General features: G+C 45.1%; 1 protein-coding gene across 1 annotated transcript in view; it reads right to left on the reverse strand.

The window, feature by feature from the left end:
• Nucleotides 1-14,404, reverse strand: part of pkd1b (polycystic kidney disease 1b) — a 196,357-nt gene that overhangs the window by 10,579 nt on the left and 171,374 nt on the right. The window contains exons 34-35 of the mRNA XM_048611156.1: nt 8,491-8,778; nt 7,812-7,946 (exon numbers count right to left, since the gene is read on the reverse strand). Of these exons, the coding sequence (XP_048467113.1) occupies nt 7,812-7,946; nt 8,491-8,778 (423 nt within the window). The remainder of the gene's footprint in view (nt 1-7,811; nt 7,947-8,490; nt 8,779-14,404) is intronic.

A 14,404-nucleotide genomic window follows, 5' to 3' on the forward strand; every position in this document is an offset into this window, starting at 1 on the left:
TTTCAGCCTCTGACACTTCAGGGAAAATAGTCCCAGCCTATTCAGCCTCTCCCTATAGCTCAAACCCTCCAACCCTGGCAACGTCGATGTAAGTCTTTTCTGAACCCTTTCAAGTTTCACAACATCCTTCCTACAGTAGGGAGACCAGAATTGCATGCAGTATGTCAAAAGTGGCCTAACCAATGTCCTGTACAGCTGCAACATGACCTTCCAACTCCTACTCAATTATAGACCATTAGAGGCAAGCATAACTAATGCCTTCTTCACTATCCTGTCTTCCTGTGACTCCACTTTGAAGGAACTATGAACCTGCACTCCAAGGGTCTCTTCATTCAGCAACGCTGCCCAGATCCTTATCATTAAGTGTATAAGTCCTGCCCTGATTTGCCTTCCCAAAATTCAGCACCTCACATTTATCTAAATTAAACTCCATCTGCCACTCCTCAGCCCATTGGCCCATTTGATCAAGATCCCATTGTATTCTGAGATAAACTTTTTTGCTGTCCAGTACACCTCCAATTTTGGTGTCATCTGCAAACTTACTAACCATACCTCCTACGTTCACATTCAAATAATTTACACAAATGATGAATGGCAATAGACCCAGCACTGATCCTTGTGGCACACTACTGGTCATAGGCCTCCAGTCTGAAAAGTAAACCTCCACCACCATCCTTTGTCTTCTACCTTCGAGTCAGTTATGTAACCAAATGGCTAGTTCTCCCTGTATTCCATGTGATATAACCTTGCTAACCAGTCTACCATGAAGAACCTTGTCGAACACCTTACAGAAATCCATATAGATCGCATCCATTGCTCTACCCTCATTAATCCTCTTTGTTCCTTCTTCAAAAAACTCAATCAAGTTAGTGAGACATGATTTCCCATGCACAAGGCCATGATGACTATCCCTAATCAGTCCTTGCCTTTCCAAATACATGTAAATCCTGTCCTTCAGGATTCCCTCCAACCACTGATGTCAGGTTCACTGGGCTATAGTTCCCTGGCTTTTCCTTAACACTTTTCTTAAATAAAGGTACCATGTTAACCAACCTCCAGTCTTCCAGCACCTCACCTGTGGCTCTCGATGATACAAATATCTCAGCAAGTGGCTCAGCAATCACTTTCCTAGCTTCCCGCAAAGTTCTAGGGTACACTTGAACAGATCCCAGAGATTTATCCATCCTCATGCATTTTAAGACATCCAGCACCTCTGTAATATGGACCTTTTTCAAGATGTTGCTATTTATTTCCCCATGTTCTCCTCCTCCATATCCTTCTCCACATAAACACTGATGCAAAATACTTGTTTAATATCTCCCCCATCTCCTGTGGTTACACACATAGGCAGCCTTGCTGATCTTTAAGTGGCTCCATTCTCTCCCTAATTACCCTTTTGTTCTTAATGTATTCGTAGAATCTCTTTGGATTCTCCTTGACCCTATTTGCCAAAGCTATCTCATGTCCGTTTTTCACCCTCCTGATCTCCCACTTAAGTATACTCCTCTTACCTTTATAAAAAGCAAAAGAACTGTAAATCAGGAACAAAAACAAAGTTGCTGGAAAAGCTCAGCAGGTCTGGCAGCATCTGTGGAGGAGAAAACAGAGTTAATGTTTCGGGTCCAGTGACCCTTCCTCAGAACTGATGGTGGCTGGGAAAACATCAGTTTATATGCAGAAAATAGGGAGGTGGGTGGAGTAGGGAGTAAATGATAGGATAGAGCCTAAAGAGAGAGAAAGACAGTTGGACAGACAAAGGAGTTGCTAACGATCAGGCTGGGAGAGTGAATAGTTGTTAATGGGGACTGTTAGTGACTAACGACAGGGGGTGTGTAGTGGCAGGTTATGTGGTAACAAGGCCTGATGTGTGGGGTGGGGGGCTGGGACATGGGAGAGTTTAGGCCCTAAAATTATTGAACTCAATATTGAGTCCTGAGGGCTGTAGGGTCCCCAAGCAGAAAATGAGGTGTTGTTCCTCCAGCTTGCGCTGGGCTTCACTGGAACACTGTAGCAAGCCGGAGACAGAGATGTTGGCCAGGGAGCAAGGTGGTGCATTGAAGTGACAGGCAACAGGTAGTTCAGGGTCTTTTTTGTGAGCAGAATGTAGATGTTCTGCGAAGCAGTCGCCAAGTCTACGCTTCGATTCCCCAGTGTAGAGGAGACCACATTGTGAGCAGCGAATGCAGTAGACTAGATTCTTGGAAGTGCAGATGAAGTGTTGCTTCACCTGGAAGGTATGTTTGGGCCCTTGGATACTGGGGAGGGAGGAGGTAAATGCACAGGTGTTGCCCATTCGCCAGTTACAGGGGAAGGTGCTGTAGAGCTGTGGGGAGGTGTTGGGGGTGAAGGAAGTATGGACCAGGGTGTCCTGGAGGGAACGGTCCCTGCGGAAGGCAGACAAGGGAGGGGAGGGGAGGGGAATATGTGTCTGGTGGTGGCATCTTGCTGGAGGTGGCAGAAATGGCATCTGATGATCTTCTGGATGTGGATGCTGGTGGGATGGTAGGTGAGGATAAGGGGAACCCTATCGCTGTTGCGGGAGGGAAGAGAAGGGGTGAGGGCAGAAGTGCAGGAGATGGGTCGGACCTGATTGAGGGCCCTGTCGACAACGGAGCTGGGGAATCCTCGGTTGAGGAAGAATGTGGACATTTCGGAGGCTCCCTTGTCGAAGTTGGCCTCATCTGAACATATGCGACGGAGACGGAGGAACTGAGAGAATGGGATGGAGTCTTTACAGGAAGTGGGGTGTGAGGATGTATAGTCCAGGTAGCTGTGGGAGTCGGTGGGTTTGTAATGGATATTATAAGGGACATCTACATTCTGCTCGCAAAAAAGACCCTGAATTACCTGTAGCCTGCCACTTCAATGCACCACCTTGCTCCCTGGCCAACATCTCTGTCTCTGGTTTGCTACAGTGTTCCAGTGAAGCCCAACGCAAGCTGGAGGAACAACACGTCATTTTCCGCTTGGGGACCCTACAGCCCTCCGGACTCAATATTGAGTTCAATAATTTTAGGGCCTAAACTCTCCCATGTCCCAGCCCCCCACCCCACACATCAGGCCTTGTTACCACATAGCCTGCCACTACACACCCGCTGTTGTTAGTCACTAACAGTCTCCAATTAACAACTATTCACCCTCCCAGCCTGATCGTTAGCAACTCCTTTGTCTGTCCAACTGTCTTTCTCTGTCTTTGGGCTCTATCCTATCGTTTACTCTCTACCCCACCCACCTCCCTATTTTCTGCATATAAACTGACGATTTCCCAGCTACCATCAGTTCTGAGGAAGGGTCACTGGACCCGAAACGTTAACTCTGTTTTCTCCTCCTCTTACCTTTATACTCTTTTAGGGATTCACTCAATCCCTGCTGTCTGTACCTGACATGTGGTTCCTTCTTATCCTTGACCAACCTCAATTTCTCTAGTCATTCAGCATTCCCTAAACCTACCCGCCTTGCCCTTCACCCCAACAGGAACATACTGTCTCTGGACTCTCGTTACCTCATTTTTGAAGGCTTCCCATTTTCCAGCCGTCCCCAGTCAACTTTGGAAAGTTGTTGCCTAATACCATCAAGATTAGCCTTCCTCCAATTTAGAACTTTAACTTTTTGATCCAGTCTATCCTTTTCCATCACTATTTTAAAACAAATAGAATATAATCACTGGCCCTAATCTGCTCCCCCACTGACACCTCAGTCACCTGTCCTGCCTTATTTCACAAGAGCAGGTCAAGCTTTGCACCTTCTCTATTAAGTACATCCACATACTGAATCAGAAATTTTTTTTGTATACATTTAACAAATTCCTCTCCATCCAATCCCTTCACACCACAGCAGTCACAGTCTATGTTTGGAAAGTTAAATCCCCTACCATAGCCACCCTATTATTCTCACAGATAACTGAGATCTCCTTACAAATTTGTTTCTCAGTTTCCCGCTGACTATTGGGCATCTGAGGCAGAAGTGACCTGCACAAGAGGGACGGATTGAACCTAAACTAGAGGGGCACCAATATCCTGGTGGGGAAATTTGCAGTTTGGGAGGGTTTAAACTAGTCTGGCGGGGGTGAGACCCTAAGCAGGAGTGAGACCCAAGAGAAGGTTAAGGCTGGTACAGAAGTTAAAGAGAGCAAGTTAAATAGACAAGGCAGGCAAGAGCACTGCAGGGTACGAGGAAAGACTGATGAATTAAATGGCATTTATTTCAAAGCTAGTGGCTTGACAGGTAAGGCAGATGAACTCAGGGTATGGATGGGAACGTGGGACTGGGATATGGCTGAAATATGACTGAGGGGGATATAGGACTGGCAGCTTAATGTTTTGGGTAGAGATGCTTTAGAAAAGGATAGAAGGGGAGGCAAGAGAGGAGGGGAATGGCATTTTTGATGAGAGAAAACATCACAACAATACCTGGAGAGGATATTCCTGGGGATTTGTCCCATGAAGCTACATGGGTGGAACTGAGAAATAAGGAGGTGATCATTTTGTTGGGATTATACTACAGACCTCCAACAGTCAGCAGGACATTGAGCAGCAAATATGTAGGGAGATCATAGATAGCTGTAAGAATAATAGGTTTGTAAGAGAAGTAGATTTTAACTTCCCAAACATAGTTTGCGACTATCATAGTCTTAAGGGCTTGGATGGGGAGGAATTTGTTAACTGTGTTCAAGAAAACTTTTTCAATCAACATGTAGATGGCCCAACTAGAGAAGGGGCAAAACTTTACCTCCTCTTGGGAAATAAGGCAGGGCGAGTGACTGAGGTGTGAGTGGGGCAACACTTTGGGAGCAGTGACCATAATTCTATTTGTTTTAAAATAGCTATGGAAAAGGATAAATCTGATCCACAAGTTAACATTTTAAATTGGGGCAAGGTCACTTTTGACGGTCTTGAACAGGAACTTTCAAAAGTTGATTGTGGGGGGCTGTTCGCAGGTAAAGGGGTGTCTGACAAGTGGGAGGCTTTCAAAAGTGAGTTAATAAGAGTTCACGGACAGAATGTTCCCACTGGTGTGGGAAGGGAAAGGCTGGCAGGAGTAGGGAACACTGGATAAATAGGGATATTTAGGCTCTGATCAAGAAAAAGGACGAGGCATATGTCAGAAATAGACAGCAGCGATTGAGTGAATCCCTTGTGGGGTAGACGGGGTGTAGGGGTACACTTAAGAGAGAAATTAGGAGGAAGAAAAGAGGACATGAGATAGATAAGGTTAAGGAAAATCCAAAGATATTCTATAAGGATATTAAGAGCAGAAAGAGTAATCCCTCTCAAAGATCAAAAAGGCCGTCTATGTGTGGAACCACGGGAGATGGGTGAGATCCTAAACAAATATTTTGTATCATTATTTACTGTGGGAAAAGACATGAAAACTAGGAAACTCGGGAAAATAAATACCAATGTCATGAAAAAAGTCCATATTATAGAAGGGAAGGTACTGGAGGTCTTAAAACGCATAAAGGTAGATAAATCCCCAGGACCTGATCAAGTACATCCAAGGACATTGTGGTAAGCTAGGGAAGAAATTGCAGAGCCCCTAGCAGATATATTTGTATTATTGACAGCCACAGATGAGGTGCCAGAAGACTGGAGGGTGGCTAATGTTATGCTATTATTTAAGAAAGGCTTTAAGGAAAAGCCAAGGAATTACAGACTAGTGAGCCTGAGGTCATAGGTGGGTAAATTGTGGAAGGGGATTCAGAGAGACAGAATCTGCATTCCTTTGGAAAGGCAAGGTCTGATTATGGATTGTTAGCATGGCTTTGTGCATGGGAAATCGTGTCTCACAAACTCGATTAACATTTTTGAAGACATGACCAAGAAGACAGATGAAGGCAGAGCAGTAGACATTGTTTACATGGATTTTTGCAAGGTCTTTGACAAGGTTCCGCATGGTGGACTGATTAGTAAGGTTAGCTCAATGGAATCAAGGGAGAACTAGCCAATTGACTACAAAACTTGCTTGAAAGAGGATGTTGGTAGAAGTTTGTTGTTCAGACTGGAGGCCTATAACTAGCGGCGTGCCATAAGAATCAGTGCTGGGTCCACTGTTGTTCATCATTTACATAAATGATTTGGATAAGAAAATATGAGGCAGGTTAGTAAGTTTGCAGATGACACCAAAATTGGTGGTATAGTGGACAGTGAAGGAGGTTATCTAAGAGTACAACAGGATCTTGATCAACTGTGTCAGTAGGCTGAGAAAAGGCAGATGGAGTTTAATTTAGATAAATGTGAGGTGTTGCATTTTGGTAAGACAAACCACGGCAGGACTTGCACAGTTAATGGCAGAGCCCAGGGGAGTGTTGTAGAACAGACAGACCTAGGGGTGCAGGTACATAGTTCCTTCAAACCGGCATCACAGGTAAACAGGGTGGTAACAAAGGCATTTAGCAAACTTGCCTTAAATCGGTCAGAGCATTAAGTGCAAGAGTTGGGACGTCATGTTACAGCTATACAAGACATTGGTAAGGCTACATTTGGAGGGCTGTATACAATTCTGGTCGCCCTGTTACAGGAAGGATGTTATTAAATTGGAAAGGGTGAAAAAAGGATTTACAAGGATGTTATTGAGACTGGAGGTTTTGAGTTAAAAGGAGACGCTGGATAGGCTGGGACCTTTTTCCCTGGAGTGTAGGAGGCTATGGGGTGCCCTTAAAATCATGAAGGGTATAGATAAGGTGAATAGCTGAGCTATTTTCCCCAGGGTAGGGGAGTACAAAATGAGAGGGCATAGTAAATTGAGACGGGAAATTTTTAAAAAGGGACCTGGAAGGCAACTTTTTCCACACAGAGCGTGTTGTGTAGTGAAATGAGCTGCCAGAGGAAGTGGTAGAGGCAAGTACAATTACAACATTTAAAAGGCATCTGGCAGGTACGTTGGTAGGAAAGGTATAGAGGGATATGAGCCAAATGCAAGCAAATGAGACCAGGTCAGTTTAGGGAACCGAGTTGACGTGGATGAATTGGGCCAAAGGTCTGTTTCCATGCTGTATGATTCTATGATTCTTCATCTCTATAACCTCTTAAAGCTACACAACTCTGAGGTATCATCACTCACCCTATTCTAGACTGGAGTTACCTCGCTTTTAGCTGTTTTAGCGTTGGCGTCATTCTTTGAGATCCTGTGCTCTCCCTAAGTTGCTTTACTTCTCTACATCTAGTTCCTGAAATCCTACCTCCTAAACTTAAGCTTTTGGATATTTGTTCTGCTTTCTCTTCATGTGTCTCAGTGTCTAATGTTGTTTGATAACACTGCTAATTGCCATGATGTATTTTACTGTGCTGTAGTAAAGACTTTGTATTGAAATCACTAACTTCTCTAGAGCAACTAAGGATGGCAATAGATATTGGCCAGCCAGTGACGCCCTCGTCCCATGGGTGAATAAAAAGAAATTTGTCCAGAAGTACAGAGCTCAATAGGGCTTCCACTAATACTATTCCTAATATCCTATACAGATTTACCATTACATTTCCACTTTGATATGTTAGCATTCCATCAGCTTTATGGACCTCAAAGATGAGAAACTGCTTTTAACACTTTCTAAACCTCAAATCTCTCTATTCTTCACTAAAACCAAACTTTCTCAAAATCACTAGTGACATGTACCAGGTGCCCCTGTTCCTCACTGGTGACCTGTATCAGAGATCTTTGGCCCTCACTAATGACTTCTACCAGGGGTCCTTGCTCCTTGCCGGCGGTCTTCACTATAGGCTTTACTCCTTCATCATTGTTTCTAACAGATACTATTTGGAGATCTGTGCTGGAACTGAGCAAACTCTGTCACTCCAGAGAGGGATTCTGATACGTACCACATAGCCGCACTGTGCATACACCATGACAATCAGGAAGAGGCAAAGGAAGGCAGGCATCAGCTCTCGGATCATACACTGGAACACCCTCCCAAACACACACCATCTCCGCACAAAACGAAACTGTCCTACAATCTAGAAAAAGGAAGCATTAAATAGTATAGCTATTATTGTTGCTATTTTATTACTGTTGCAATTTTAGTATTGTTGCTATTTTAATTTTATTGTTTTATTGCTACTGGATGTGGAATTAACGGACACCAGGGAAAGATTCCTGATCTACTTAGAATAGTATCATGGGAACCTTCACTCCACCTTAAAGACAGGTAGTTGTTTAACATCTTGCCTGTAAGACAGCACCTCTGTCATTGTGGCACTCTCTGTGCGGTACAATCATGTATCAGCTTAGATACCGTGTTTAAGTCTCAAGACTGGGATTCAAGGCCACAGCCTTTGCCACAGCTTTGTGACAGATAAGTGAGCAAAATACACACAAAAAGATGTCACCAGCTGCATGTGAGCTCATGGTGACCAACATCAACACAGAAACAGATTGGGGACTAAATGGATAACTCTTCTGAAGAGTTGTGTCCAAATGGTTTGCTGAGAGGGTTCTGGTCCTCCTGTTTAATCAGATGTTTGTATTCCCCCCTCCTCTCTCACGTAATTGTTCACATACCTTCAAGGTGAGGATGGTGAGCAGAAATGCGGCGAGACTGGTGACCCCCTCAGCCAGACACGCAACATGGTAGAAACTAACAAACTGTTGGGGGTTGTACTTGTAGAGGCTGAGCTGCCGGTCAGCGAGTCTGATGTGGCTGAAATGGAGGCCAGGGATGAGGATGCAAAGGAGGATGATGAGCAGCTGGAGGTACCTGTGGCCCTCTTTGAAATAAGCCAAACCCTCCCTGTTCAGAGCGATGACCTCAGCGACCAGAAAACAGAGGCTGAAGAGGAATAGCAGCACCTGCACAAAGAGAAGGGAATAGTCAGAAGGAGGCCACACCAACAGCACCATCAGTCTCCTGTTCCTGAGGAACACCCAGTTCCTGAGCCTCCAAGATCAATGCTGGGACACACTGTGATGATGATGTTCAGAACAGCTCCTTTAGCCACAGGTCAGGGCATTGCAGTCCTTTTCCCTAAACTCCAGTGTGATTTTTACATACCCACCATCTCTGACCCTCAGGCTTTACCAATTTACCATAAAATCTCAGCAGTCGGGTGTGGGGGAAATGGAACCAAAACCAAATGTGAATACACAAACAACAACTTCAGAGCATTTCAGGATCACTTGCAGTGGGTAAAGAGAGGGTATGCAGGTTTCAAAGTAGGAGCCCTGCAGTCAGAACTTACCTGAGAGATTAAGCAACAGAAGCTGGGATCTGCTCAGATGTTGGTGTCTTTAATTGGGAATTAAACATTCACAACACAAACTCTCCCTTTGTCCACCCCTCCTCCAAAATTGCTTTTTTTCCCTCCTTATTCATTCACAGGATGAGGGCATCGCTGGCTAGGCAGCATTTATTGCCGATCCCTAATTGCCCAGAGGGCAGTTCAGAGTCAACCACATTGCTGTGGGCCTGGAGTCACATGTAGACCAGACCAGGTAAGGAAGGCAGTTTCCTTCCCTAAAGGACATGTGTGAACCAGATGGGTTTTTCCTGACTATCGACAATGGAATCACAGTCATCATTAGGTTCTTAATTCCAGATAATTCCACCATCTGCCGTGGCGGGATTTCTACTCTGACTGCTAATCAGAGTAGGAATGAAACAAAAGGCAGGATAAATGAGTGGCTTGAGAGATGGTGCAGGAGGGAGGGGTTCAGATTTTTGGGACATTGGGACCGGCCCTGGGGGAGGTGGGACTATTACAAATTGGACGGTCTACACCTGGGCAGGACTGGAACCAATGTCCGAGGGGGTGCTTTTGCTAACGCTGTTGGGGAGGGTTTAAACTAATGTGGCGGGGGATGGGAAGCAAATGAGGAGGTTAGTGGACAGTAGGGAGGTGGTATCTAAAGCCTGTAAGGAACTAGATAATGAAGTCAGTGTGACTAAGGGGAAGAGTAGGCAGAGAGCAGTTGATGAACGCAAAGGGACAGGTGGTCTGAGGTGCATTTGTTTCAATGCGAGAAGTGTAGTAGGTAAGGCAGATGAACTTAGGGCTTGCACTAGTATCTGGGAGTATGATGTTATTGCTATTATTGAGACTTGGTTGAGGGAAGGGCAAGATTGGCAACTAAATATCCCAGGATAAAGATGCTTCAGGCAGGATAGAGAGGGAGGTAAAAGGGATGGAGGAGTTGCATTACTGGTCAAAGAGGATATCACAGCTGTGCTGAAGGAGGGCACAATGGAGGACTCGAGCAGTGAGGCAATATGGGCAGAGCTCAGAAATAGGAAGGGTGTGGTAACAATGTTGGGGCTGGACTACAGGCCTCCCAATGGTGAGCATGAAATAGAGGTACAAATATGTAAATAGATTATGGAAAGATGTAGGAGCAACAGGGTGGTGGTGATGGGAGATTTTAATTTTCCCAACATCGACTGGGATTCACTTGGTGTTAGGAGTTTAGATGGAGCAGAATTTATAAGGAGCATCCAGGAGGGTTTTATAGCGCAGTTTGTAAATAGTCCAACTGGGGAAGGGGTCATACTGGGCCTGGTGTTGGGGAATGAGCCCGGCCAGGTGGTTGAAGTTTCAGTAGGGGATTACTTTGGGAATAGTGATCACAATTCCGTAAGTTTTAGAATACTCATGGACAAAGACGAGAGTGGTCCTAAAGGAAGAGTGCTAAATTGGGGGAAGGCCAACTATAGCAAAATTCAGCAGGAGCTGGGGAATATGGATTGGGAGCAGCTGTTTGAGGGTAAATCCACATTTGATATGTGGGAGGCTTTTAAAGAGAGGTTGATTAGAGTGCAGGACAGACATGTCCCTGTGAAAATGAGGGATAAAAAGGGCAAGATTAGGGAACCATGGATGACAGATGAAATTGTGAGACTAGCAAAGAGGATAAAGGAAGCATACATAAGGTCTAGGTGACTGAAAACAGACGAAGCTTTGGAAGAATATCGGGAAAGTAGGACCAATCTGAAACAAGGAATTAAGAGGGCGAAAAGGGGTCATGAAATATCTTCAGCAAACAGGGTTAAGGAAAATCCCAAAGCCTTTTATTCGTATATAAGGAGCAAGAGGGTAACTAGAGAAAGGGTTGGCCCACTCAAGGACAAAGGAGGGAAGTTATGCGAGGAGTCAGAGAAAATGAGTGAGATTCTTAATGAGTACTTTGCGTCGGTATTCACTGAGGAGAGGGACATGACAGATGTTGAGGTTAGGGATAGATGTTTAGTTACTCTAGGACAAGTCGGCATAAGGAGGGGGGAAGTGTTGGGTATTCTAAAAGGCATTAGGGTGGACAAGTCCCCAGGTCCGGATGGGATCTAGCCCAGGTTACTGAGGGAAGCGAGTGAGGAAATAGCTGGGGCCTTAACAGATATCTTTGCAGCATCCTTGAGCACGGGTGAGGTCCCGGAGGACTGGAGAATTGCTAATGTTGTCCCCTTGTTTAAGAAGGGTAGCAAGGATAATCCAGGTAATTATAGACCAGCGAGCCTGATGTCAGTGGTGTGGAAGCTGCTGGAGAAGATACTGAGGGATAGGATCTGAGATAACAAGGGATAGAGCTGGATGAACACAGCAGGCCAAGCAGCATCATAGGAGCTGGAAGGCTGATGTTTTGGGCCTGCCCGAAACGTCAGTGACGTCAGCCTTCCTGCTCCTATGATGCTGCTTGGCCTGCTGTGTTCATTCAGCTCTACACCTTGTTATCTCAGATTTGCCAGCATCTGCAGTTCCTACTATCTCGGAGGGATAGGATCTATTTACATTTGGAAGAAAATGAGCTTATTAGTGATAGGCAGCATGGTTTTGTGCAGGGAAGGTCATGTTTTACCAACTTGATAGAATTCTTTGAGGAAGTGACAAAGTTGATAGATAAGGGAAGGGCTGTAGATGTCATATACATGGACTTCAGTAAGGCGTTTGATAAGGTTCCCCATGGTAGGCTGATGGAGAAAGTGAAGTCGCATGGGGTCCAGGGTGTACTAGCTAGATGAATAGAGAACTGGCTGGGCAACAGGAGACAGGGAGTTGTAGTGGAAGGGAGTTTCTCAAAATGGAGAAGTGTGACCAGTGGTGTTCCACAGGAATCCGTGTTGGGACCAGGGTTGTTTGTGATATACATAAATGATCTGGAGGAAGGTATAGATGGTCTGATTAGCAAGTTTGCAGATGACACTAAGATTGGTGGAGTCGCAAGTAGTGAAGGGGACTGTCGGAGAATGCAGCAGAATATAGATAGATTGATGAGTAGGGCAGAGAAATGGCAGATGGAGTTCAATCCAGGCAAATGCAAGGTGATGCATTTTGGAAGATCCAATTCAAGAGCGATCTGTACCGTAAATGGAAAAGCCCTGGGGAAAATTGATGCACAGAGAGATCTGGGTGTTCAGGTCCATTGTACCCTGAAGGTGGCAACGCAGGTCGATAGAGTGGTCAAGAAGGCATATGGCATGCTTTCATTCATCGGACGGGATATTGAGTACAAGAGTTGGCAGGTCATGTTACAGTTGTATAGGACTTTGGTTCGGCCACATTTGGAATACTGCGTACAGTTCTGGTCGCCACATTACCAAAACGATGTGGATGCTTTGGAGAGGGTGCAGAGGAGGTTCACCAGGATGTTGTCTGGTCTGGAGGGTGCTAGCTATGAAGAGAGGTTGAATAGATTAGGATTATTTACATTATAAAGATGGAGGTTAAGGGGGGACCTGATTGAGGTCTACAAAATCATGAGAGGTATAGACAGGGTGGATAGCAAGAAGCTTTTTCCCAGAGTAGGGGGCTCAATTACTCGGGGTCACGATTTCAAGGTGAGAGGGGAAAAGTTTAAGGGAGATATGCATGGAAAGTTCTTTACGCAGAGGGTGGTGGTGTCTGGAATGCGTTGCCAGCGGAGGTGGTAGAGGCGGGCACGATAGCGTCATTTAAGATTTATCTAGACAGATGCATGAATGGTCAGGGAGCAGAGGGATACAGATCCTTGGAAAATAGGCGACAGGTTTAGATAGAGGATCTGGATCGGCGCAGGCTTGGAGGGCCAAAGGGCCTGTTCCTGTGCTGTAATTTTCTTTGTTCTTTGTTATCTGGATCTCTGGATTAACAGTCCAGCAATAATACCACTAGGTCATCACCTCCCCCATGTTTGACCCTCATTCCTAAAATTTGCTCACTTTTAGAAAACTAAGTATTTACTGCCCTTTCCGAGATTTGATAAATTTGGTTGCTTCACATGGCACCAAGAGGTCTACCATATTGGTGTGGGACTGAGGTCCAGGCAGGTAAGTCCACACAGGGTGAAGGTAAAGTCATCGTAATCCTACCATACTCTCAAGCTGCTCTCTTATTAGACAGATACAACTGAAAGTGGCTTAACACAAGGGTCACTATGCCCCAAGTGAGGGGACAGGTTGAGAAGAAGAGTCCTTTATGGTGAACTTAGCTGGTACAGGAATTGAACACAAGCTGTTGGGATCATGAATGCCCAGAAAGACATTACTGAGCTAACTGGTACTTTAGGACAACCTGAAACTTCACACACACTTTCACTAATTCACGTTCTTCCTTTCCTGCTACATTCATTAAACTGAATTATCGAATCACAGAACTGTACAACATGGAAACAGACCCTTCGGTCCAACTCGTCCATGCCGACCAGATATCCTGTATAAATCTAGTCCCATTTGCCAGCATTTAGCCCACATTCCTCCAAACCCTTCCTATTCGTATATCCATCCAGATGCCTTTTAAATGTTGTAATTGTACCAGCCTCGACCACTTCCTCTGGCAGCTCATTCCATACATGGACCACCCTCTGCATGAAAAATGTTCCCCCTTAGGCCCCTTCTAAATCTTTCCCCTCTCACCTTAAACACATGCCCTCTAGTTTTGAACTCCCCCGTCTGTGAGAAAAAGGCCTTGTCTATTTACCCTACCAATCCCCTCATGATTTTATAAACCTCTGCAAGGTCACCCCTCAGCCTCAGACACTTCAGTTAAAATAGTCCCTGTCTATTTCGCCTCTCCCTCGAGTTCAAAACCTCCAACCCTGGCAACATCCTTGTAAATCTTTTCTGAACCCTTTCAAGTTTCACAACATCCTTCCTATAACAGGGAGACCAGAATTGCATGCGGTATTCCAAAGGTGGCCTGGCCAATGTCCTGTACAGTTGCAACATGACCTCTCAATTCTTGTACTCAATGCTCTGACTGATGAAAGCAAGTATACCAAATGCCTTCTTCATCTCTGCCTGTGACACCACTTTCAAAGAACTATGAACCAGAATTCCAAATCTCCTACTAGCCTTGTGGGATTGGAACTCATTGGATTTGGGAATGCAGTTTTCTGGATTAATCGTCAAATAAATTAATAGACCAGCTTGCATTTATATAGTGCCTGTCATGATCTCAGAATTCACAAGATAACAAGGTGTCGAGCTGGATGAACACAGCAGGCCAAGCAGCAC

This window comes from Rhincodon typus, chromosome 23 (assembly GCF_021869965.1).
Source record: "Rhincodon typus isolate 14 chromosome 23, sRhiTyp1.1, whole genome shotgun sequence".
Lineage (NCBI taxonomy): Eukaryota > Metazoa > Chordata > Chondrichthyes > Orectolobiformes > Rhincodontidae > Rhincodon > Rhincodon typus.